Below are 23,542 nucleotides of genomic sequence, written 5' to 3'. Positions count from 1 at the left end.
ATCACATCTACTTGGCTAAATAATTCCTAAACATATTCATATATTTTAATTAAGTCAATTACCCGAAATAAACTTCCTGCATGTTACAGAGTACTAATTAATCTAAAAGACAAAACATGTTATAAAACAGGTAAAATATCAAGCTGATGTAGGGCAGCTATATTACATTGCTCCATAATGATAGTTCGTTATGAGCCAGATTTACGGTCTTCCCTCAGGCTGCTCCAGGGACAGTGGGACACTCTATTGTTCATTACATTGAGTTAAATCATAATGTTGTCATCTGACTGAGACAGTTTATTTATATAAAGCTATTTTATTTGTGTCCAGATGAATATTAAAAAAAAACAAAAACACAGAAGAAGTGTTATTAGCATCCTTACCAATACTTAAATGCAACACTTCATAGGCATTTGGGTCAAAACCTTGCCTGTGTATGAGCATCTTATAGAAGTGATGAATTAACAGACATCATCAAACATTTAATTTCCAAAGTGTTCTGGAATCCTTTCTTTAATAAATACTTTGCTGTAATAGTCTAAAGACCAATCTGAAACCAAATGTTGATGATTACAATTGAATAAAGTGACTGTTCCAGATATGGAACATTATAAAACACTCAATAATCATGTTTGCTCAAAACATACGTATATCAATAAACCCTTCCTTTCTAAATGAAGCCAGCTATTGAAAAGAACAACTTCCCTCTTCAACAAAAATAAAACACCCTCAGTTCTCCCAAATTTTAAAGGATATGTATTTCAGATTTACTGATTCTGAAGCAAAAGCAGAGGCCTAACAGACAATTAAAGGCAATTCACTGAAAATGGGCCTGGGGATGACACCCTGTAAAATGATTTATAGCACATTTCCCATAGTTCTACTAATGAAAAAGCAGTTGTCAGACTTTTCTCAAGAGGGTGGTGTCAGTGCTACTGCAAATTCTGCTCATAGCAAGACATGAGTTAGAAAACGAGAACCAAATGGACTCACAGCTGGGAAAAGCCAACAATAATTAATTTAAGTAGCAGCCATTTGTACAGACTTTGTGTAAGTTTAAAAATTTCCCTTGAGAGAAACAAGGTCAATGAAGGATAGAGTTCATGTCTTCCAGTGATAATGAAAAATACTTATACATAAATAGTAAGGAAATACTGCAAAGGATTTGATTCTTTAGTTGATGCATGGGAAGTTCAGCATTTCCACTATGACTGAGCACTACAAATCCTAGCCAATATATGTGATGGAGAATTTAGCTTAGTGTTTATTATATTGATTCTGATTTAGAGTCATAGGAGGAAAGCAGAGGAACCTCTGCTATCTTAAATAACCTACCCCCTTCCCCATGATAAGCTGGTCTTACAAGAACAGAGGGAAAACAATGTCATTAAAGGGCTTTCATTCCAGCTCTTTGATGAAGAAGATGCAAACAGTTTGAGCCCTAACATGTTGTTTCATTTTAATGAGCAGCGAGTATCTTCCTTGTCCTTATTAAAGTGGTTAATGGTGCTTCTACTGCCTCATTATCACCGCTAGAACACATCCAGTGTTGTTCCTACTGCTAAGCCAACTCCTTTTAGTTTGACAGATGATCAGAAAGTCAAATCAGATTGTTCAGGGATACTTGCTAATAAAATTCCAACAGTGTTTCTCTGAGTGTCCATGGGGATGCTAAAATTATTTGTATTTTCTTGAGGCTTTCTATAATTACTGTGATTGTACTTTCTCCAAATAAATATATCTATGCCAATTAAAGCCATACTGGGTTTATATGTTGATCAGACTAGCATGAAACTGTTATTTGGTTTTAATCAAAACATAGAGATTAAATTGAGCTTCCCTTGTATTAATTCTAAATGTTACACTTACATACTCCAGAATTTAATTTTTGTGAATTAGGTTAACGTTTTACTAATTCTACTAATTTACTAATTTACTTATTTTTACACAATCCTAACAGTTTTATTTTACTTTGGTTTTCACTTCTTTTTAATTTCTTGCCTTTTTTTGGGGGGGGAGGGGGCGGGGCAGGTGATATTTTCTTGCTTTCGTTTCTAAATACACTGCACATTTTAGGCATAATTGCAATTTGTCATAATGCTGATCACAGTATAAATGACAAAATGGATAATACCAGACAAAATTGCTACAAATAACTATTGTCATTCTACCAGCATTCTGCTGCCTTTACTTTTGGAGTGTAAGCTAACGGCTATGTACACAGATCTGAACATTACTTACAAAATATTCAGAGTCTGTACATAACAGATTATTTCATAACCTGTATACTCGTATTAGCCTGACTGCATTTTAAGTGAAGACTATGAAAATTTTCTAAATTGTTTCCATTAGGATATTATTCAAGTATTTTGTGGGGAAAGAATGCTACATTCAACATTCCCATCTAACAAAAATTTCTGTGCAATGGCATATAAAAACTTACTGCTAATTGCAATTAGATTAGCAACTGTATTTTTGTCCATAATGTGAGGATGAGACACAATTTTTCTGAATAACTGACAGAAGGATTCATCTGCAGGAATCACTTGATTCTTAGCCGGATGAATAGACAAAGAATACAAAAGTAGAATAGAAAGGAACAAATTTTTCTCACCAAAGAGTCCAGTCATGTCCACAGTAGGGCTGAACATTTCCCAGGTAGAATCCCAGAGACTGTGTGACTTCAACTAGGTTGGTGAAGTCCAGGCTGATGCTATTGAAAAGCACAGAGGTCATGATAATTTCATCGATCGCCCACACATCTTCACCTTGAGAAGAGTGATACGGTTGCCACCATCTGAACTGAATGCCAATCTGTCTTGCATCTTCAGGCAGCTCCACTGAAATTATTCTGGAAAACACAGGAAAATTATTATTGAAATTCTTGCTGTTTGTCAGAATTCTATGGGGATGTATTTTATAGTTATTTTTTCTCACTGACCCTAAAAATCGTGGGTTAAATTCAGCCTCAGCTGAATTACCTTAGCATCTACTGGTATAGCTTCTACCAGGGACAGAGGAATTGTTAGTTCTCTTGGTTGTCAATGAAATTGAAAGACATTCACGTGCAAAAGCCACAAATAGTTTCCACCAATTTTGTAAATTTTGCTGCTAGTGTGGGGTGCTCTGTAAATGTGAAGGTGCTCTTCCTTGCCAGAAGAAAACTGAATGCCCTCCATTTGAAGTTCAATTGCTTAGACTGGCAAAGGGATGATCAGTTGACAAGAACTTGTGAATTCCAGCTCCATTTTCTGAGACTCAGTAGATTTTATTCTGATATGAAGACACGCATCTTCCTAATAATGTCTGTGCTTGTTTCTGCACAGCACTGATGTCATGCCTGTGCTGCTCCTGTCCTAGAAGAACCCACCCCTGTAAATTGCCATGTTCAAGTGGAAAAGGTTCGTCTTGTCAGACAATGTGATTATGTGTAGTCTTGTATGGCAGACTCTTTTCTTCTGTAGTTACATGGAGATACAACTGGAGGTGAGTCCTAGGTGCTTCTCCTGGTATGCAAGGTCACCTGATTTGTCATGGCAGCTATGTCAACAAAAGTATAATTGACAAACTGCAAAGAAAATTAAGAGTAATATCTAATTTCCAGGAGCAATTATGGTACTCAGCAGCAGGGAGCATGCATTAATTGCCACAGCAACGACACTTTCTTGAAAGCTCCATAAATCACTAGGACCACGGTGCCCCACACAACGCACGTGAGCTGGGAAACAGACTGGCAACAGGGACATTCGTCTCTGGCAGTGTACAATTACTTGCTGTCAAAAGAGGTTTTGGCAAGCTCATCATATAGCTGATTATTTTTCTTTCTCTCTTAGAGGAAATGTGGATAAAATGACAAATCAGAGAAACTGGAAACATAATTTTGTACTTTACCACCAAGTTTTTTTCCAGATTTAAGGCTTTCCAAGCTGTCTGTTGTAATATTTTGTTCTGCACATGTGAAACAGTCTTGTGTCTGTGGCACTCAGTGCAAAAGCATACTCTTAAAAATGACTTGCTAAACTGTCCTTGCAAAGAGTAAATTTACAATAGCATTGCCTAGTGTCACACTGATTTTAAAGAAGAATACATTAACCCATTAGCAAGAAAAAATCAAACAGCTCAGCTGAAGAGGTGGAGAGCACTCAAAAAGTCCTGGCTAGCATTCCTGGGAGCTGCCTTTGGCCACTTGTAGGCTGGAGAAGGCAGGGACAAGGGACAGCCAGAGGTGATGGCTGCTGCGTCCCCATGGCAAGGGACCAGCAGTGCACACACTATATGTATGGTGTATACATTTCTTTTGCTGCTCAAATAAACATGCTCAAACATCATACCCTTCTAGGAGAAAGACCAAGCGCCATTACTCTCTGGTATGTGAATAAGCAACAAGGACTTTCTTTCTTCCAAGGGCTCCCTAATAAGCAGCAACCCTACAACTTCTTGAGATAATTTTTAAAAGCACAAATGACTCTAAATCTGATGCTAAAGGAACTGATAATTTTGTCTTCCACGGTTCAGCAGGGTGAACCTGAGGAAAGCCAGTACCCTGGCTAGAAGGAGCGTTGTCTGCAGCATACGCTGTGAAGCACTTGGCACTTGTGTGAGCTAATGCTCTGTTATAATCCTGGGAATATTTCTCTGCTGGTGGCTGTTTTTAATGCCTGAATATTCCTTTTCACTCTTAACTCTCATAAGCTTGCCCACGTGGACTCTAATTCTTACTGACAGTAATTTACAGAAAATCCTAAATCATGACATACACCACTGATACACCTATTCGATGTTAAAATATTTAACACATGCTAAAATAAATTTCTTATCCCAGGGGATTAAGCAAACACAATTTAAAAACATTGGCAGAAACCACCATATATGGCACATATGTTAGTATGCAGAACCTGACTACATCTCCAGTTATAACAGCTTCTCCTGTCTGGCTTTGATTTGTTTGAGATAGATGGAGAGGGAGGGGGATTCTTGCTAATGACTTTTCTGCTGCAGAGAAGAAAAGTGTTCCTACTAACATTACCAGCTACCATTAGATTTCTTAAAAACCAGCTGGGAGACCTTTGCTCTGATCTCATTCTTTCAAGCTATGCGCATACCTAATGTTGAAAAGCCACCGCTGTTCTGCTCAGAAGAAAAATGCAGCTGTCAAATGTTAGCAGATTAAATGCACCTTTTCAGCAGAACATTAAATGTGTAATTATTTTTTGTATGACTGAAGATTAATTAAATTTCTGGATACAGATTGATTGCCAAACTTTGCAGCAGTCCATCTATGTTACCAAAAATGCTGATATCTTCAGACAACATAATATGAAAAGGTAAAGCTTTCTTCATGTTCTTCATCATAATTATTGCCAGCATTATCTTCAGGTTTGTATGTCTGTCATTTTTACATCTACCCAGAATGGACTACAGATATCCCACGGCAAAACCTTTCTAACTTGTGTATGTTGTGCTTAGCTCTTTGCTCTGTCAGAACAACAGAAATTGTGTTTCATACTTAATCTCAAAAGCAAAAGAAGTCTCTGACATCAATAGAATTTACTACATTTATATCTTAAACTTCATTAAAATCAGTCACCAGAATGTGTATTTTCCTTTTTGTTATAAAAATTTCATAGTGCTATATATTAAAAACCTTTAGGGAAATATAATTCCTAGAGCTGTAATCTTGAATGTAAGAATTAGAAACAGGGGCATATAAAATATATATGTGACTATAATAAAGGATGGGAAAGGGAATTCTGAAGAAGGCTTATGAGTGTTCCAGTACATAGGATCTTTCCTTTGGAAACATTTAAAACTTCAGAAATTAAAGTCTACTGTGATATACTTCTACCAAATACAGTCATTCCTTTCAGATTTTTGAGTATTTCTTATAGCTCCCAGGAAATATATTTAACGTTACAATTTTTTTATTCCATTTAAATATTCTTAATCACATTTTGTATATTGTAATTTTGTACTGAGTTATTAACAAGGTGAGGAAATCTAATATTTTTTTCAGTACATTGATCTGATCTGGATAAATATAAATAATGAAAGTTGTACGTAGTTAAAGTGACTTGCAGCCTACCTACAGTCCCACCCTAAGGCTGGCTCAGGCATTATCCTGGAACTGGGTGGAGGGGTAGAGAAGAGGACACAGGGCAATGCACAGTGCAAAGCTGCCCTGTGGCAGGAATGGACCTGCTGGGATGGGACCTGCAATGCCATCGCTGGCTCTGCCTCTCGTGTGCTCCCTTGAAGAGCATTTCCTTTCATTGGGATTTATTGGTTCTGCTGCAGTACCCCATGAAGATGGATGCTTCTAGGTTTGAGTGGGTTTGCAGAGACCCAGCCCAGATTGTCCTGGGCTTGCAGTACAGGTGTGCTCATGAAGAGTCCTGATTTTGTAATGCTTTATTAAAATTGGCGGATGGTCTCACAAATGTAGCTGTAAACAACACCATCTTTCCAAATACATCAGATACTTTCCTCTCAAATCTGTCACCAAACATAAGCGCTGCTAGATGAGATGAGCTTTTTGTTCAGTTTCTTTGTGACTTGTACAATTCCCAGGCACAGTCACCAGCAGGTTCTCTCAGGGCACCGAGTCCGACCCACAGGCATGGGCACAGTCACAGTGGGAGCAGGCACAACTTGCCTGCTGACCTGGAGAGACCCTCACAATGAGATCCCAGCTTTCCTGCACTGACTGCAAACTCCTAATCCCAGAGGATGGTGTAGTGAAGGTGTCTACGGCTTCAAAGCTACAAATAATTTATGTTAATTTTTCTTTACAATTGGCTGCTTCCATGGGAAGAGGCACGCCTCTGTTTCCCACAAGTACATTTCTATCCCTCATCCCGCACTGCCTCAGCTTCTTCTGTCACATCACCCAAGACTTAAATGCCATTAAATCCATACATTCATTTTTACAGAAGCAGGCAAAAATGGGAAGTGCCCAAAACAGCTGCAAAATTTTAAGGCAAAGCAGTAACTTTCAGGGTGCAGTAAAAGTTTTTCACTGCACTCACCCCCACACTGGGGTGTATGGGCAGATGTACTTACTCTCCACATTGACATAGACTGCCACTACCAGCATTACCTGCATGTAGATAACACTCTTTGTAATGTTTATGTACGTACCTTGGCTCATGGTAGTTGAGGTAAGAATAGTGTTCCAGTAGTTTCCAAGTAATCCCATTGTCGTAGGAGTAGTGCAGCAGCACTCCTTCCCCGGGCTGGTCGGGTGCCTTGCAGGTACTCAGCACTGACTTGCTGCCCAGGCGCAGTGTGAACTGCAGGAACCTGAATCAGAATTACACAAGTATTTATAGGGTACCGTTTGCATAGTGGTTTGGTTTTTGGCTTTTTTTTCCTAACCGGGTTGTTTTCAGATCTTCTCAATCCAGACAAATTTTGATAAATATCAGTTATGGGGTTTTGTACACATGATTTGTTTTTACTGTCAAGTAATGCAATGTGGCACATATAGTTAAAAAATGCCAATCATTACAGCATTTAATTATTTATTAGGCACTGAAGGGGAGGGAGACATAGTGAATGGATCTAATCAGCTGCCACAAGATGTCAAATAAACACAACCTTATAAATAATTAATTAGCACTTGGCTTTGACACTCAGGTTTGATATTAACATTTCATATTTTCCATCCGAGCTGTACAATAACTTCCCTCCAGTCTGTTTTGGGCTCTGTTGTTTACAAAGCAGGAGGAAAAAAGGCAAGGCTGTGAAATCACCATGAAAATATGGAACTAGATGGTTTTTAAAAACTTTTCTTCCTGCTAAAACAATGGGCTTAATAATACACAAGGTTGTAGCTGGAAGGGGAGGGGTACCCCAAATTCTTTGCCTCATATTACTGCTCCTTCCCTCTCACCTGGACTGGGAGCTGTCAAGGAAGGCGGTGATGAGCTGGCGCCTCCCATCCTTGTTGAAGACCAGGGCCTTGCCACTGGCCAGGACACCGCAGCCGAAGCTGACCTCAGCCCCCCGGATGGAGTAAAAACTGTGGTAGGAGGAAAGGCGGGAGCTGGTGAAGCTCTCCGAGACGAAGACGGGAAAGGTTTGCGATGCCATCTCACACGCTGGCCCTGAAAAGCCAGGGTCGCACCTGCAGGTGAGGAAGGTTGAACAGCACAATTAATGACTTGTCTTCTCCTGTGGCTGGTTGGCAAACCAACAGTGTCTGCACTTGTCCATGAAGTGAAGATGCCTACCAAGTCCCTCTGAAATCTAAGGACCAAGAACCTCTTTAAACTCTATTTAGGTATTGCATAGCCAGTGGTGTCCTTTTAGCTAGTGCTTACTTTTCCAATTTTGAAAAATCATAGTTATGAACACTCCACCAATCTACAGATAACACTCAATACAGAAATATTTTTATTCATTTTTGGAACAAAAATACTGCCGACATAATTTACAGTTGTTCATATATAAGATGATTAATTTGATTTTATCTGTAGTGTGTCAGATGTGATTACAAGAAATTGAGTAACAGAACAGAACACGCTGTGGGTCACGCTGCTGTTAATAACTAAAAATAGTACAGCAACGTTTTGAATGGGCTTACAGGTTTTGAGTAAATAGCTTTATTTTTTAGGCTGAAACCCTTTTAACAAGCCAAGTTTTCAGAAAAAAAGTGGAGTGCTGACCTTCTGTCCTTGAGATCTGTTAGGCTATGGGATATTAGAACTATGAAAATTGTGATTCTTTCCCAAAATTTAATATGAAAGTGATCCAGTCCCAAATCACCTCTAAAACCAGTATAAAGCATGCATCGCTGACATTTCGGTGTGGTCTGTAGCACATTTTAAGTTGAACTGAAAGTTAGACTCTCTCCCAAAAGAAAATTATAAAAAAATAGTTAAATATGCTGCTGTTTAGGAAGATTGATCTTTAGCTCTCCAGTGAGCTTTACGCATTCTGGAGGCTATGCTAGTTTTATATTTAGTCATCTCAAAAAAGCAAGGGCTGAAATGAAAATCACTTCAACTTTCAGATCATCAAGTGAACTATGTGACAGAAATTGAATACAAGTACTGAATTATAACTCTTACTTGCAGCCATTTCTCGTACACTGTCCTCGCCCTGAGCAGAATTTGAGGCAAGATGGACCAATATAAACTGCAGAGAAAAGAAACCAGTTAAACGAACGTGTGTTATGTGATAAACAGAATATAATGAATACAAGAAAGTATACAGACCTGCTCATACAGTTACTGTATTTATCTTAATCCCACTAGCTGCAAGAGGTCTACAAAAGGATAAAATGTGTTTGACTGTATCAAGGATAGCCATGGATAATTTATTATTTAATGGGTAATGTCTATGTGTGGCCTGAGTGATGTTTTAATTAATTTACCTGATTTTTCTAAGACTGTGAATGAGATCAGATGATTTGCTATGCATTGACCATTTTCTTGCCTTCCCTTTTCTTCATCTTATTTTGGAGATGTAATCCAATACCTATATTAGTACATTCCAATAGCAGTCTTGCAGATTTTAAAAATGTGCCACTGCTTCTTTCACTGAAATCCACATAGTTATTCACAGGACTTACTGGAATTAAAACCTGCCCTGATATATCTTAAGTAACTATGCAATATCATACACTTTCACTGACTCTTTCAAATGGAATAAACCTCCATATAATATGTGCTCAAAAATACTCCAGACTTGTTTTATTCTTTTACTTCACCTTCCTCCAATGACTCCGAATCAACAGTGTTGATACTTTGTGATAAATATGAAGAATGGAAAGATGAGTAAATCTCAGTACAATCTGTATCTCTGCACTACTATAAAGAAAAGCATTGATCTGGCTATAGACCAAATGCATTAAGCTGCGTGTAGCCCAAAGTGGTAACTTACAGGCAATATTTTTTCAATACAATATGATAAACAGGCCTTAACCATGAATAGCGTCATCTTTTCTGTTGAAGAATGCCTATTACTTGGAGTTATCCACTCACACTGTGACTTTTGGAATGTCAGCCAAATAGCCACCAATTTGAAATCATTTATAACAAGCTGCACTTATTCCCTCTCCTAGATTTATGATGCTGCCCATCATAGCAGTGTGTCAGTACCCCCTGGCAGATGCACTTTAAATCCCTGTTAGTTACTCCCTGTAACTAACTCCCCATCAGATTTCATGTGATTTCTAGATTTTCTCACTTTTCAGGGTGCAAAAATTCTGTTCTGTTTGATTTATTTGTGTCTTTTGAGGTCTTTTTGAGGGGGTGGTAAAAGTAGAAGGGTTAAAGACGTAATGTTGTCGTTCAAAATGAAAAAAGCTTTATGGAAATTGGCAGTTTTCCAGTGTTTCTAAAAGATGGCCGGCTTCCAGATTTCATTTAAAACTTAATTCACATAAGAAACAGTTGTGAAGCTAAAAGTCAGAGTGCTGAATCCTTGAAAATCTTCCTCTCTTCAAGAATTTGAGTGGCTTGACAATATTTATAAGGCTTTTCCTACAATAAGGTGTAAAGCTTCAGTTGCACTAGTATCTAACAAAGAGGCATGCAGAACCTCAGAAACATGTTCATCTTTAAGACCTTATTCCCGTATCATGGTTCTACACCTCAAATGCATTTTGGAATGGGCACTTTTTAGGCAGATAGTTGGTAAAACTTCTTTTGGGATGGCACACACTGGAGCATGCAGCATCCTTTGATGGAATTGTATTTTGTTCTGCAAGTAAGGGTGGCGCAGACAGATGAATTGCCAATTGATTTTCAGAATCTTGTTGTTTTGTCCTGTTGTAAAGAATTTGGAACTAATTTTTGCAGATACTCACAGACATCTAGTTTACATACCTCAGTTTTCCCTTCATTTTATTTTCTTTTTGATGCATATCATTATCTCTAAAGACAAGCATTAATAGGCTATCCAGAATGTTAAGATGATGCTAATTCCCAGTCATATGATTAAGAGAATAATTTTCATTACTTTCCATGAAAAACTTTCATTTGTGGCACTGCCTTATCAGCTTCAAGGATTTTCTTTTCAAAAGTAGGCATTAATCTATTTTAAGAATTTTGCAAAATGTAACTGTGTGCCATTCCCAGGCTCCCTATCAAACCTTACCGGGAATCATTACAAAATTTCACGGGCTACTGTACATCACCATAAATGTTTAAATTGCATACCTCACACATCTAACGAAACAAATTTTGGATGTAGTTAGTTCCATATCATTCAGGGCTAATGCGCATGCTAAAAAAACTTGCATCTTCTCATAGTTAGCTTTTTCAATCATGCTTATTTCTGCATTCCATACATTGTATCTATTTTATCCTGTGTTGCCAAATACTTTTTCTGTGCGTTAAAGTATTTCCTTTCAAGACTGGACCTGGTTATCCTCTGCACTAAGTTTTATAATTATATGAGTCAGTATAGGCTTCTCCCAGTTCTTCACATCTGTTTAAAGAACAGGTAAATGAAAAATAATTTCCAAAAGGAAGAACAGTTCCCTGAAACAGATGGTACTTCCCCCCCTGAAGATACTGTGAAAAATGTAAAAGTTTTGTCAGTCTTTTGGTAGCAGCACTGCTTTGTGAAGGTCTTCTATGTCCAGAAGGAAAAATATGTCCCAGATGCTGCAACTGCTGCTTAGGCTGGCGCAGTATGTGTCCTTAATAGTGCAGTGTAGTACATAAATACCAAAGTAACTAGGACTAAGCAGTCAGAGGAAATGTTATATTAAGCTCTTGCCACCAATATCTTTTCCTGGGAAGCATTCCATTATTAAAAAAAAAAAAAAAAAAAAAAAAAAAAAAAAAAAAAAAGGCAATCTACTGGGCTATTGTCTTTTCAAATGGCAGAATTCCCCTCTCTCTTCAAAATGCACCTGTTACCAATTGCAGATAAGAAGAAAAGGAATGTAACAAACTGAAAATCCTTTGACTTGTGATTGTAGACAATATGTTTACTTGGAACAGCATACAGAAGTTTACTCTTCTGATGTATCATGATTATGGATAAGAATACTAACTATTATCAATTGCCCACATATTTCCAAGGATTGGTCCAGTTTGCCTCCATCGAATCCTGGTGTCACTTGTTAATGCAGCATTAGGAAGGGGAGTAGTTATTCGGTTCCACCTGAAATACATATAAAACAAATGCTAGCATTTTACACTGATAGTCATTAAGCAACAGTATGTTTTGCAGATTTGTTTACTTATACTAGAAGTTTTGTGAGAATTTTTAGTTCTAGAATCTGCTCAAATGAAAGAGTGAAGTTACTGCAGCTTTAGAAAACACAAATGAAAAAGAATATAACCCATGATATTTTCATACACTACATGAATGTTAATTATTATATTATCAAACCCAGCCATCCCCCCGCCCCCCCGGTATGAATGCATGAAGTCAGCAAAGACCTTAACCTGCTTTGCTGTAGCAGCTTCTGTCACAATGAGTATGTCCTAAATTGCATACGGAATTAAACTTTTTGGTACAACTGAGCTCTGTTTGGTGGAAAACCTTGGGGTTGAGAAAATTTAGCCCGCTGTGGTCTGGGCCATCATTCTCGTATCATCCATGGGGGCTACACTTCCTACACACACTGTGGGTCATGGTTCCTATGAAAATGGTAGAGGAATGGGGAGTGGGGTCACCAGATCACAGCAATGCTTCAAATACACTTTCTTCCCATAGTCATTGCCACGGCTGTGAAGTGTCTGTGGAAGCTGGGATACGAAGGATACACAGACATGGGATTTGCACCGCGCAACAAGGTGTCACAGTTCATTTTATGGTCAGAACAGAACCGAAGAGACTTAATAAAGAGAAGGGTTGGTATAACAAAGTGACACTAATATCCATTTCCATCTGCAGAAGTACAGATGTGCTTTATTATAACCCAGCATTGGGATTCCAAGTGAGTAAAGGTGCCTGAGGATGTAAATATGGTTTTGACTGATGGTTCCTTTGACTAAGAAGAAAACTTCTGTGGCTTTGACAAGGTATAACTTTTCTTCTAATTACCAGCATGCTGTCCACAAGTTGGGGTTTTTTTGTTATTTATCTTCAGCATCAGAAAAATAATATTATACCACAGAAGCAGCCCCATGTATTTCAAATTCCATTACTGGGCAGCCAGGGAGACCACAACACCCCTTCCTTGCTATCCTCAGCCAGTCAAAAATGAAAGATGACACAGGGTGGTGCGCTTTGCTGCTTTCTTCTGTCACCTATAATTCACTTCTCTAATCTTGCATCTCAGCTTTGCAGAGAACACTCTTACCCGCTGTAATTTTCAGAGGCATAGACGGTGCTGTGGGGGAGGTGAGACCCAGCACATATCTCAGGCAAACACTCGGTGTGAAGCAGGGACCAGGAACGACCATGGTTGGTTGAAAACTCCAAGCTGACACTGATAACACAGTGAAGGAAAGAAAGTAGAAAGACACCGTGAGCCCACCTGGCATAGACACGAATGTAGCAGTATCAACTCTGAGAAACCACCAAATCTGCTATTCCTAATAACTGATGATGAAATGTGAAATAATTTTAAGCAGACTTTGAATACAAAAATTCCTGAAAATACAAATGTGAAACAAATCTGTGTTTAAAAACCAAAAGGGTAGCTTATAGATTGAGGACTGTCTAAACAGCTAGTCCTTGTTTTACCACAGTCTAGCCACTTTTTTTAGGCCGCTGCTGTTAAATGAGCTGATGTTACTTGTATATTTCAGCTAGAAATGGTTTCAAAAATAATGAGGAGAAAACTTGCGTTAATCAGAGCTAGACAGCATCATGTGAGCACAGGACACTCACAACTGCCAGCGGCTAACCATTACGTCTTCAGAAGGTGGTAAAAGACCATTAGTTATCCATGCACTGGCTGGCTCTTCCCTTTCATTGCTGACAAGTATTGACTTCATTGGACTCCCCAGTCACCTGCCTCCTCCAACCATCGTGCCTAAACAGGGATCAGAAAGGCACTGTGGAACAGTGAAAGCAGGCAGCCCCTGGTGAGGACCACAGAGGGTGGAGGGGACTGGGGGAAGGGCACCCATCCTTCAGAGAGCCCCCATGGCACACAGCCCCCGGGGGCCATGGGAGCCTCTGCACTGCTCAGCTACAGTGATCTTTTGAGGCTTTCTTCCACCTCACAGAGCCTGGAGTGCTCAGTGGCGAATTTTGGTGAATTTTGTGACATAAGCACATGTGAAAACTCCAGATTTGCTTGGGAAAAAGCTGCAGTTCTCTAGTTTCATAGACTAGTAGTAAACCAAACCATCCATGTGCAGGCAGTGACATTAGAGAACTGGAAACTATGAGACCATTCACTGAGTCTATGGCAACGAGCTATTAAACCCATTCCCCCAAAAGTTAATTGACTAGTTCAATTTTCAGAAAAAAAATATTTTCCTTCCCTATTTCACTGCATATTTCATAAAGCCCATTGTTTACAGTTTAAGAGTGTAAGGAAATCCTTAGATGTCTTACATTCTGAAGACCTTGAAACAGTAATACAAAAAGTGCTTGATTTATTATGGATTTAGTATTTTACTGAAATACTCTTGTAATTTCCTCCATATAATTAGCTTCTAATATTCTGTTTGATTTTATGTAATGTCAGTGGAACATTAGAAAAGTCATAATTCATCACCTCAATACTAAATTATTGGATTATAACTTTTCATTATAATTTGCTGAGAATATTACTTCATTTAAAGGTACCATCACTGTGATATTGTAGGTGTGTATTAAAACGGTTCATGGAAGTTTTGACTAATTTCAGATTTAACTGTACTGATACCTTGGAGGGCTGTATTTGCTGCATATATTCAGTGCGAGTCTCACATTTGCAAGTAATGAAAGCATTCTGAATAATGCTGTACACCAAGAGATGGGACATGCTGCGTTATTTGGGAAATACAAATAGGCATAATGGGGATCCAGTGCTTTTGTTATGAAGAAGCTCACTTCTGCTTCAGAAATAGTTTACACAAAGGAAGAATATTAATCTTTCCAAATATATACCAGCCCCCATAAGATAACAGACTGAGACAGAGACTTTATGTAACACGTTTACAGGTCAAGAGTGTTTACAGGAAAAGTTTTCACTTTTGTAGAAAAACGTTGCTGCCTTCCCTTCCTAGCAGAGATAAGTGCAATGCCTTGATTTTTGCTGCCCCTTGAATTCTGCTGCCCTGCCTGGCTGCCTGGACTGTCAGTGCTAACGCAGCCTTCTCCACTCAGAAGCAGGTGCCACAGGACATGGATGTGAAAGCACTTAGAGTATCTTACTTTAAACTCTTGACTCTGGAAAAACATAAAGGAACTTAATCCCCATCAAAATATCAGGATAGATGGTCTCACACGCACATAAGGGAAGAGGGACAGCGGACAGTTTGGTTGTGGGTCCCCTGTTTGAAGAAGGATGTTAGGAAACTGGAGAGGTGGAGCAAAGGATGACCAAGACGTCTGTGGCCTCAAGCACCAAGCTAGGAGGGGCTGAGGAGCGGCTTGCTCAGCCTGGTGAGGAAGGGTGAGCTACGGCAGCCTGGGATGGTGCAGAGGGCACTCGCAAGGGAGGCAGAGCCAAACTCCTCAGTACTGGCAGTTCTACTCTACGATTCTACAAAATATGGAGCAGCAAATGACTCCCTTATTTCCCTTTCCCTCTCCCATAACTCCATGGAAAAAAAATCATATTGAATCACCCGATGAAGTGAAGCCAGAAGAATTCTGTGGCCAGTCTACAGACAGTGAGGTCCTCACACTGACAGTCAGTAACATGAGGACCACTTATCACCAGTCTTAGAAGAATTAGATATGCTTGTGGCATCAGTAATCTCTGAGAGGTCAGCAGGGCAGGTTGCTGCTGCTGCTTTTAATACTCTCCCCCTTACACAGTATTAAGAGGTAAATCTCATATCCATTAGAAACCGAAGCAAAAGTTGCTCTGAAATCATAAGCATATTTCAGAATAATGGACTAAGAAAAGCAAGTTTTGACCTGTAAAGCTATTTAATAGACTCCTTATTGCATGTGAGATACATAAATCTGGGTCTGTGGAGATCAGGAGAAACATTAACTTTTGAGCAGCTTATATTTGTCATTATTAATTGGCTCCATTCTTTCTGAGAAAAAAATTCCCAATACTCATATAGATATTACAAAGCAAAATGTACTAGAAAGCTGATAATCAAAAGAGAGATCTCACTAGTTGTACCTGTTACCAGGCTGGTAAGTTCCACAACCTAAATTGATGGAAAACTGGATCATGTGAGTCACCGTGGAAGGGAGCACTGGAAGGACATGGAAGTAATCCACAGCCCAGGTATTCCTGTTGTGGCCTTGGTGACTCTTTTGCTTCAGGCAAAATTTGGTTGCAGGAGTCTGCAGCTCCGGACTAATGACAACAGAAACCAAAGATGGAACCTTTAAAAGAAATTAAACCAGGCTTAAATAAAACAAATACTATTTTAAAAGGGTCACAAGGTACTATTTAAAATAGAAAAGCAACTTCAAATTTGCTGAACCAAACATGCTTTTCTCTCTACTTGCTTCATTTCTGTTAACTATTTTAGCCATTTTTTTCCACAGAAGATCCCAAATAAAAGTATTTTATATTATATGCACAGCCGATTAACACTCTGGATACCGGTGTCGCTTTTCATCTTAGTGGGATCAGATTGGTTGGTTGTAAAGGCACTGCAGAAAAGACTGTACCTCCTGCATTCTGAAAAATACCAGTTTGTTTTGCCAGTGCTCAGCTAGTAATGGAAGATGATCTTTGTCCTGGAGCCTTTCAGCTCACAGAAGCAAATGGAGGGTAATGGCATGTCTAGTCTGAATATGTGAGAATGGAGTAACTGCGTGAGTTCACAGGCGTATGCAGGGAGGACGTTACGTTGTGAAATAAAGCACTGCCTTTACAAAGCTTAGCCTTTGTCCTAAAGCAACATAATTAGAACTTTATTATGTCAAAAGAGGATGTCAGCTTTAAAACTGCTTGTTTTAAAAAAAACTCCACAATGAATTCAGTGTAATTACAGATCCTATCTCTCCCCGAGTTACCCAATTAATTTTTTATTATTTTACAATTACGGCTTCCTTAGTTTTAAAAAGGTTCTACCCTGTCTTTCACACAGAAGCAGGAGAGGAGGGAAGCCACGCACAATGAAACAATGCAAGTGACTCAACCAAACTCAGGCCGAGCCCGACTGTAAACATTTGCTGTCTGCATACAAAAATATAAAGGAACTTAATCCTCATCAAAATATCAGGATAAATGGTCATACAGACCTCTGCTTGAAATCAGCTGCATCTTTACCACCAAATTTCCCACACACTGTATAAGCATACTGGATTTCCATCTCTTCTCTCATCCATGTCTGTATGTATTACATATCAATTTTTGCTGCCTTTTTTACAGCAGCAGAATAAGGACACCTCATGGCTGGGTTATCCAGAGTACCCGTGGTCTAAGTGCTTCCTTGCCCTAGACAGGAAGGATCGTGGCAGCAAGCTCCAGGTCCTTAGTGTCCTGCCTGAGGGTGGTGGCGGTGGCTGGAAGGAGGCTCCACTATTAGCAGAGGAGACACTGCCTGTGCACGCTGCCAGCAACCGCCTCCTATGGCCGAGTTCATGCCCACATCACTGCGGACCCTCTAAGAGGGCACACAACTGTATTTAAAAGGGAAAGAAAAAGTGTAAAATGTGAAAATTCCTGCAGTAGGCATGGGAAAGACATCCAGGCATTTCTGAGTCACTCTCCTCCCAGCCACTGATCCCACCGTGACCGACCTTCTCAGGACATGGCTTTTGAATATCAAACTGTGGCTAGCAGGAGCTTGAGTGCAGACAAAGTAATTATTTGTGAGAAGACGTTATCACTGAACCCTGTTGCCCATTTGCCTGTTACCCTAGTACTGGCCAACGCCACAGTCCTGCTTGGGGGTGGAGCAATCAGCAATGACTGCAGAGCTGTGCTGCAAAGGCACCCCATCACTGTGAGACCTGCACATGATTGATGTGCTTGGGAAGGTCATGTCTGACCCTCCCTGTGGAATTCAACATACAACATTGTTGTGGTGGCTTGAAAACAGATTGATCTCTCCACCCCAGCCACCTACTTTGTTTAAGATGGCTTACCTTGTAAGCAGCATAGGTCAGGGTATCAAGAGGTATGTGTTCCCTCCTGCCTTCAATCTTGGCATAAAGTATGACATCATTTCCATGGGATTCTCCAGAATCGCAGGTTCCCCCTGTACAGCACACAATTGAGGGAGAACAAAATTAATTGAAGTCCTTGTTATTGGAAAGTGGAATCATATCATGCAGCCATAATTACGAAAATAATTACAACCAGATGCTATTTAACTTAGGATATGAAACAAAAGATCATCAGCCCTAAGGTCACAGTGTGTAAGAACTATTTGATCAGACACACCATGCCAGAGATCAAGGGGGATGACAATTATGAAAACCTCCAGTACCTCTCTCAATCATCTTATCAAAACAATTTTAATAGTAAATGCTGTGCCCAAAGCAATACCCCTGTCTGTATGCTTTAAATTGTATTTACATAGAACTGCTCTGCTTTTGAGTCCTTGTCAGTAAACTGTTGTTTAGTACTCACACTCCATGCAGCCACACACATCATCTGTGAGGATCTCTTAAATACTTCTCAGCTGATAGTTTCACAGCTGAGAACTTAGTAGGAAACAAGGAATACTGCTGTGTACCTTATTTGTTGTGCTGCTACTTCTACTGTCTACACCATATCCTCAAAGGGATGGATGGAGTCTATTACATCACACAAAACATGTGACATGGTCACCTCACTGGAATGGGACAGCATTTAAAATATCTCCATATTGGTAGAACCTAAAATACTTCTTTACCTTCTCCAAAAGAGCAGGTGTATTGGCAAATACGAGTGTTAAGTTCTGCATTATAGTTATGAGATGGGCATCATCACACTAGTTTGGTGTTCTGGAGAAAAGATTTTAAAACAAAGTACTGTATTTGAAACAGGAAACACCATTTCCCTGTACACCACGGGTACCACAGGTATTTAAAAAAACACAAGAGAAAAAAACAGGATGAGGAAGCTTCTCTGAAAAGTCTCTAAAGTAGAAAAGTTCCATATACGAAAGACTTTCTCATTTCATTACAGATGGCCAGTTCTTGGAATGGACTAGGCAAAGCAGTCCACAGAACTAGTTAAGATGTGCATCTTTGATGTGTATTATACCATAATAAGGAGCATCCCTGTGTCCTTTCAAATCCTCTGCCCGAATGTTTAAACTACTATTTATTTAATTTACAAGTACATACAGAATACATTTTTCAAGTGATATCCCACTATCCTCTGTCCCTGCATGTGCTGACAGCTTCTCCCCCAAGTTCAGAAGGTTGAGCAAATTTATTTCCTGTTTCTGTTGCAGGTGTTGTAATGCTTGGAAGAACTGAGAAAAGGCATCCTCTTTTTCCTGTGCTTTATTGGTAATTCATGTAACACAGACGAGATGTGCCGTAACTTGGGACAACAACACGAGGTCTTCCACTCATTAAATAAAGTGTGTTCATTCTTGTTGATTCAGAAGGTTGCTTGTGGAGGTCACAAGTTTAGTCTCTGCTTCCTCCTTTATTATTCTATTATTCTCTACTTTTAAGCAAAAATACCCACCTCCTTTAAACATGGTGTTGAGAGAATAACTTCATACAATTTCCTCTATGTGCAAAATAAAAGTTCTGGAAAAACACTGTGAGGGAATGAATGATAACCACCATGTTCATAGGGATTTTGGTGTGTTGCAACAGCCAATTAGTGCAGTTGCGCTGACAACAGTGGAGAGGGGAAGTGACAGCATGGATTTGTTCTTAGCTGCTTTCTTAGCCCTGGTAAATGACTGAGGTTGCACTTTGTCCCGGCAGGGAACGTCTACAGATAATGCTAACACCGCATCGTGCTTTTCATGAGGGGTACCACGTATAGGCCATAACTTCTCCAAGACCATAGCACACTATAGCACACTCTGTGTGACTCTCGCCCTGGGCCAACACATTAGCAGAGGAAAATGTTTATGAATATAGTAAGAGCAGAAACTATTCTATGGGTTCAACTAGGTAAGGCTGCTCTACCTCTGTGCTACTCCTGTCTCACCCTCAGGTGCAACCCTGTTGACTCTGATGGATGAACACCAGGGTCTACATGGATACGACTGCAGGCAGATATGACAGGTACCTATAAATCATCCTTTGCAGTGTGGTAAGGATGACAAAGGTATGACTATTGCTTCTAATGACATAATAAGGGACATTGGTGACTAAGGGACATTAGAAGATCTGAGACACAGAAGATGTTACTTCACATGAATAATTGTTAACCTATGGAGCTGTGGGCACAACAGGCAGGTTCAGTTGATTAAACACTAGCACCAAGGATCACTTTAGACACTGTGGAGAGGCTGCCTCACCTACCTGCTACTCCAGCAGGCTGTGATTTCCACCAAGCCCCAGGTTATATCTGCCAGCCTTGTGCTGATGTCTCAGAAACACCTGGACACCTCAAGTGGCAACAACGTCCTGTGCTTGTGCAACAAATCCCGCTTGAGGACTCAACAAGTGTGAACCCACATCTATGTGTGCACCAGGTGCTTAAGCTTCCTTTATATCAGTGGGGATCCAACCCGTGCAGTCAGTGGGGTCCAGGGAGCTGCTCGGCTGGTCTAGCACAGCTATCTCACAATGAGCTGAACGTTTTGTTCCAGCAATGACACTGACCATATCTCCTCTAACTATAAAGGAAGTTTAGACACTGATCTGACATGGACACACCTTCATATAACTTCTATATTGAACTGTTTTAACCTGATGCTAAATGTTTGTATCAGCCAAAAAAAAAAAAAAAAAAAAAAAGGCTGGATAAATCCATGGAAGAAAAGCACACCAAGGGCTACTAAACCCAGAGTGCCCTGTTTGGTTCAGAAAGCAGAAATTTTCATCTGCAAGTCAGTCTCATCTGGGAGAATATTTCTGGGAGGTCTATTTGCGTGCCTACCGTGTTTGTACACCTGTGTGGGCATCCAGAAGGGTGGACTCTCATCTGACCAGCAGTGGTCAGTCTTACATCCTCATGGGCATCACAGTCACAAATCAGAGCTATCCTCTTCTGAGCAGTATTTAAAAATTCCTATGCACACTGAGCAATTTAAATCTCACGTGCTTCATATGTTGTATTACATTAGGAATATATACTCACCCATACTGAAATAAAATCTTAAGTTCCCATAACCTGTAGCATCCATGTAAGGAGTGCATATTTTTCTTTCTCCGTCTCTGAGAAATACCACAGCTGAGCCAGATTCCAGTGTCCCACATTCGGTACCAATGACGGCTCCAAATATGTCCCACCTGAAGAGATCAACAAGGGGCAGAGAACATGCAGTGGCACGTTACTGATAAACTCATACAAAAGATGTTCTAGGAGTTCATTTATACATACAAAAAAAGGCATCTGCTTCTACTCTTAGAGAGGCCAACAAAATGGAGTCTTTGAAACATGACTCCTATGACATTACTTACATATTCAATACTAGCTTTTAAACCCAGTTGACTTAAAGCAAAGTTAATGCAAGTATTTTAAATAAATTGCCATAAAAGCATGAATTACTAAAAAAATGAGGCTTTTAATGAATGCTATTACCAAATATTTAGTGTTGTATTGTTCTATCATCTTCATTATTTTTCTGACAATAAAATGTTTAAAATAAATTGCATTCTGTTTTGTTCTGCATAATATAAGGTTTATAGTTCAATGAAGTTTGAAAAGGCACATGCCCACCATACCTGCCATACAGTCATTAAATATGTAGGTAATAGCTGAAAATGCTCTCTTTTCATCTTTTTCAGCATTTAGGGTAACAGTTTTTAACTAACACATGAACAGAGTACGAAAAAAGACTGCTGTGTTTCTAATATGTGATGATACGATCTTTCTCAGTTTTTCTGTACAGCATTTTATCTTATTTTTATTCAGTGATAATTAAAATAGCTGTTGCAGAATTTTTCAATTAAATATTTTTAATTGAAAATATGTTTTCATCATGAAAGCACTGGTTTCTTCAAAACTCAATTACAATATTTTGAAAGATTAGAAACTGTTGAAAACTTGTACGTTACTTTGGTCTGATCCATTATTATTCATGTTGAAGTCTTAATTAATTCATAATACAGTATTTTAAAATTATAAAGATGATAAAACAAAGAAATTATTCAGAATCACTAAATCCTGATAATCCAATCATTTAACTAGCCAGCAAGATTCAGGATGAATGAGAAAAAATTGCAGTTCAGAAACCTTTGTGGGAAGGCAGAGCCTTTTCCTCTCTCCCTCCAGCAGAAATAATCTCGAGCAGCTATATGCCATAAGACAATTTCAAAACCTGTCATTTCAAGAACTCAACAGTCTAGTTATCAGTTTAACCATTCCAACTATTTCAAAATTTATTTTTAGGATCTTCTAAAAAGCTGCCAGTTTCCTTATTGACCTAAGCTGTGACAGACCAGCAGCGTGTCTGTTTGGAAATCCTGCTTTGAAACTGTCAGTCATTTACACAGGAATTAGTGAGTTTAACATCACTGAAAAGCTTTATTATATAAATATTTTAACCAAAGCACAGTTTAACCTAACCCTAAGTCTGTCATGCAGAATTTGTAAAGGTAATGTGCAATATAATCAAAATACAATTTAAAAAATGGGTCTCTTGGGCTGAAGGCAAGTACAGAATTAAACAGTTGTGCCTTCTTTAACTTACATGAGAAAATCTCACAATGCTCCATTGATCTTTCGTATGCTCTATTTAGCTCAATTAAAACACTCTCAGTAGTGACCCACAAAACAACTCAGGGTCATGAATGATGCAGATCATGGATGCTTCCATGGATCCTCTCATTTTAGGCAGCATTAGAAATGAAACCCAGGAAGTTCTACTGCATGATAAAACCTGGCACTTTAATAGAAATATATCAACACACTGTCCATAAGGACAAATGGAGAAGGAACCTGGGTGATGGCATGACAGAGATGCGGACATTACGTTTGAATTAATTTATCACTTGCATGACTCTTGAAATTCTTCTTTATAAACCCGGTGATAGAATAATATCACTATTCTAAATAATATCACTAGGACCTAAACTAGAGCAAAAGGACACGGAGGTCCAAAGCATTAATGTGTCTGCTAGAGGCAGAGGCAGCCTGGTGTGAGGATCTGCCCACTTTTAGGATCAGGTCCTAATTTACACAGTTAAACAGCCGAATGACAGTGGGAAGATGCGTGGTACTAACAACCACAACCCCTATCCATGTAGCTTACTGCTTTAGGTGGGACATGCAAAAAATACCAGTCAGCTGCTTATTAAAAACAATGATAAGCTCCTCTGCCCTCACTGTTGAGCTCTTTCACAGGTCTCACCTCTGAGAGCGCTTGGTGCAGAAGAAGCTGGTGGTGAGCCCTACATTGAGCTTCCTTTTGCTCTCTCCCTTATGAGGGAT

At 39.3% G+C, this 23,542-nt stretch overlaps 1 protein-coding gene across 2 annotated transcripts in view; it reads right to left on the bottom strand.

Moving 5' to 3' along the window:
• The window catches only part of RELN (reelin), a 298,002-nt gene that overhangs the window by 92,432 nt on the left and 182,028 nt on the right, over window positions 1-23,542 (bottom strand). For both annotated transcript variants that reach the window (XM_056339923.1, XM_056339922.1), the window contains exons 12-20: window positions 21,248-21,399; window positions 18,133-18,245; window positions 16,208-16,416; window positions 13,268-13,396; window positions 12,011-12,120; window positions 9,072-9,138; window positions 7,892-8,125; window positions 7,138-7,299; window positions 2,615-2,851 (exon numbers count right to left, since the gene is read on the bottom strand). In XM_056339923.1, the coding sequence (XP_056195898.1) occupies window positions 2,615-2,851; window positions 7,138-7,299; window positions 7,892-8,125; window positions 9,072-9,138; window positions 12,011-12,120; window positions 13,268-13,396; window positions 16,208-16,416; window positions 18,133-18,245; window positions 21,248-21,399 (1,413 nt within the window). The remainder of the gene's footprint in view (window positions 1-2,614; window positions 2,852-7,137; window positions 7,300-7,891; window positions 8,126-9,071; window positions 9,139-12,010; window positions 12,121-13,267; window positions 13,397-16,207; window positions 16,417-18,132; window positions 18,246-21,247; window positions 21,400-23,542) is intronic.

The sequence above is a fragment of the Falco biarmicus genome, chromosome 5 (genome assembly GCF_023638135.1).
Source record: "Falco biarmicus isolate bFalBia1 chromosome 5, bFalBia1.pri, whole genome shotgun sequence".
NCBI classification, from domain to species: domain Eukaryota; kingdom Metazoa; phylum Chordata; class Aves; order Falconiformes; family Falconidae; genus Falco; species Falco biarmicus.
This window is presented reverse-complemented; position numbering and strand designations above follow the sequence as displayed.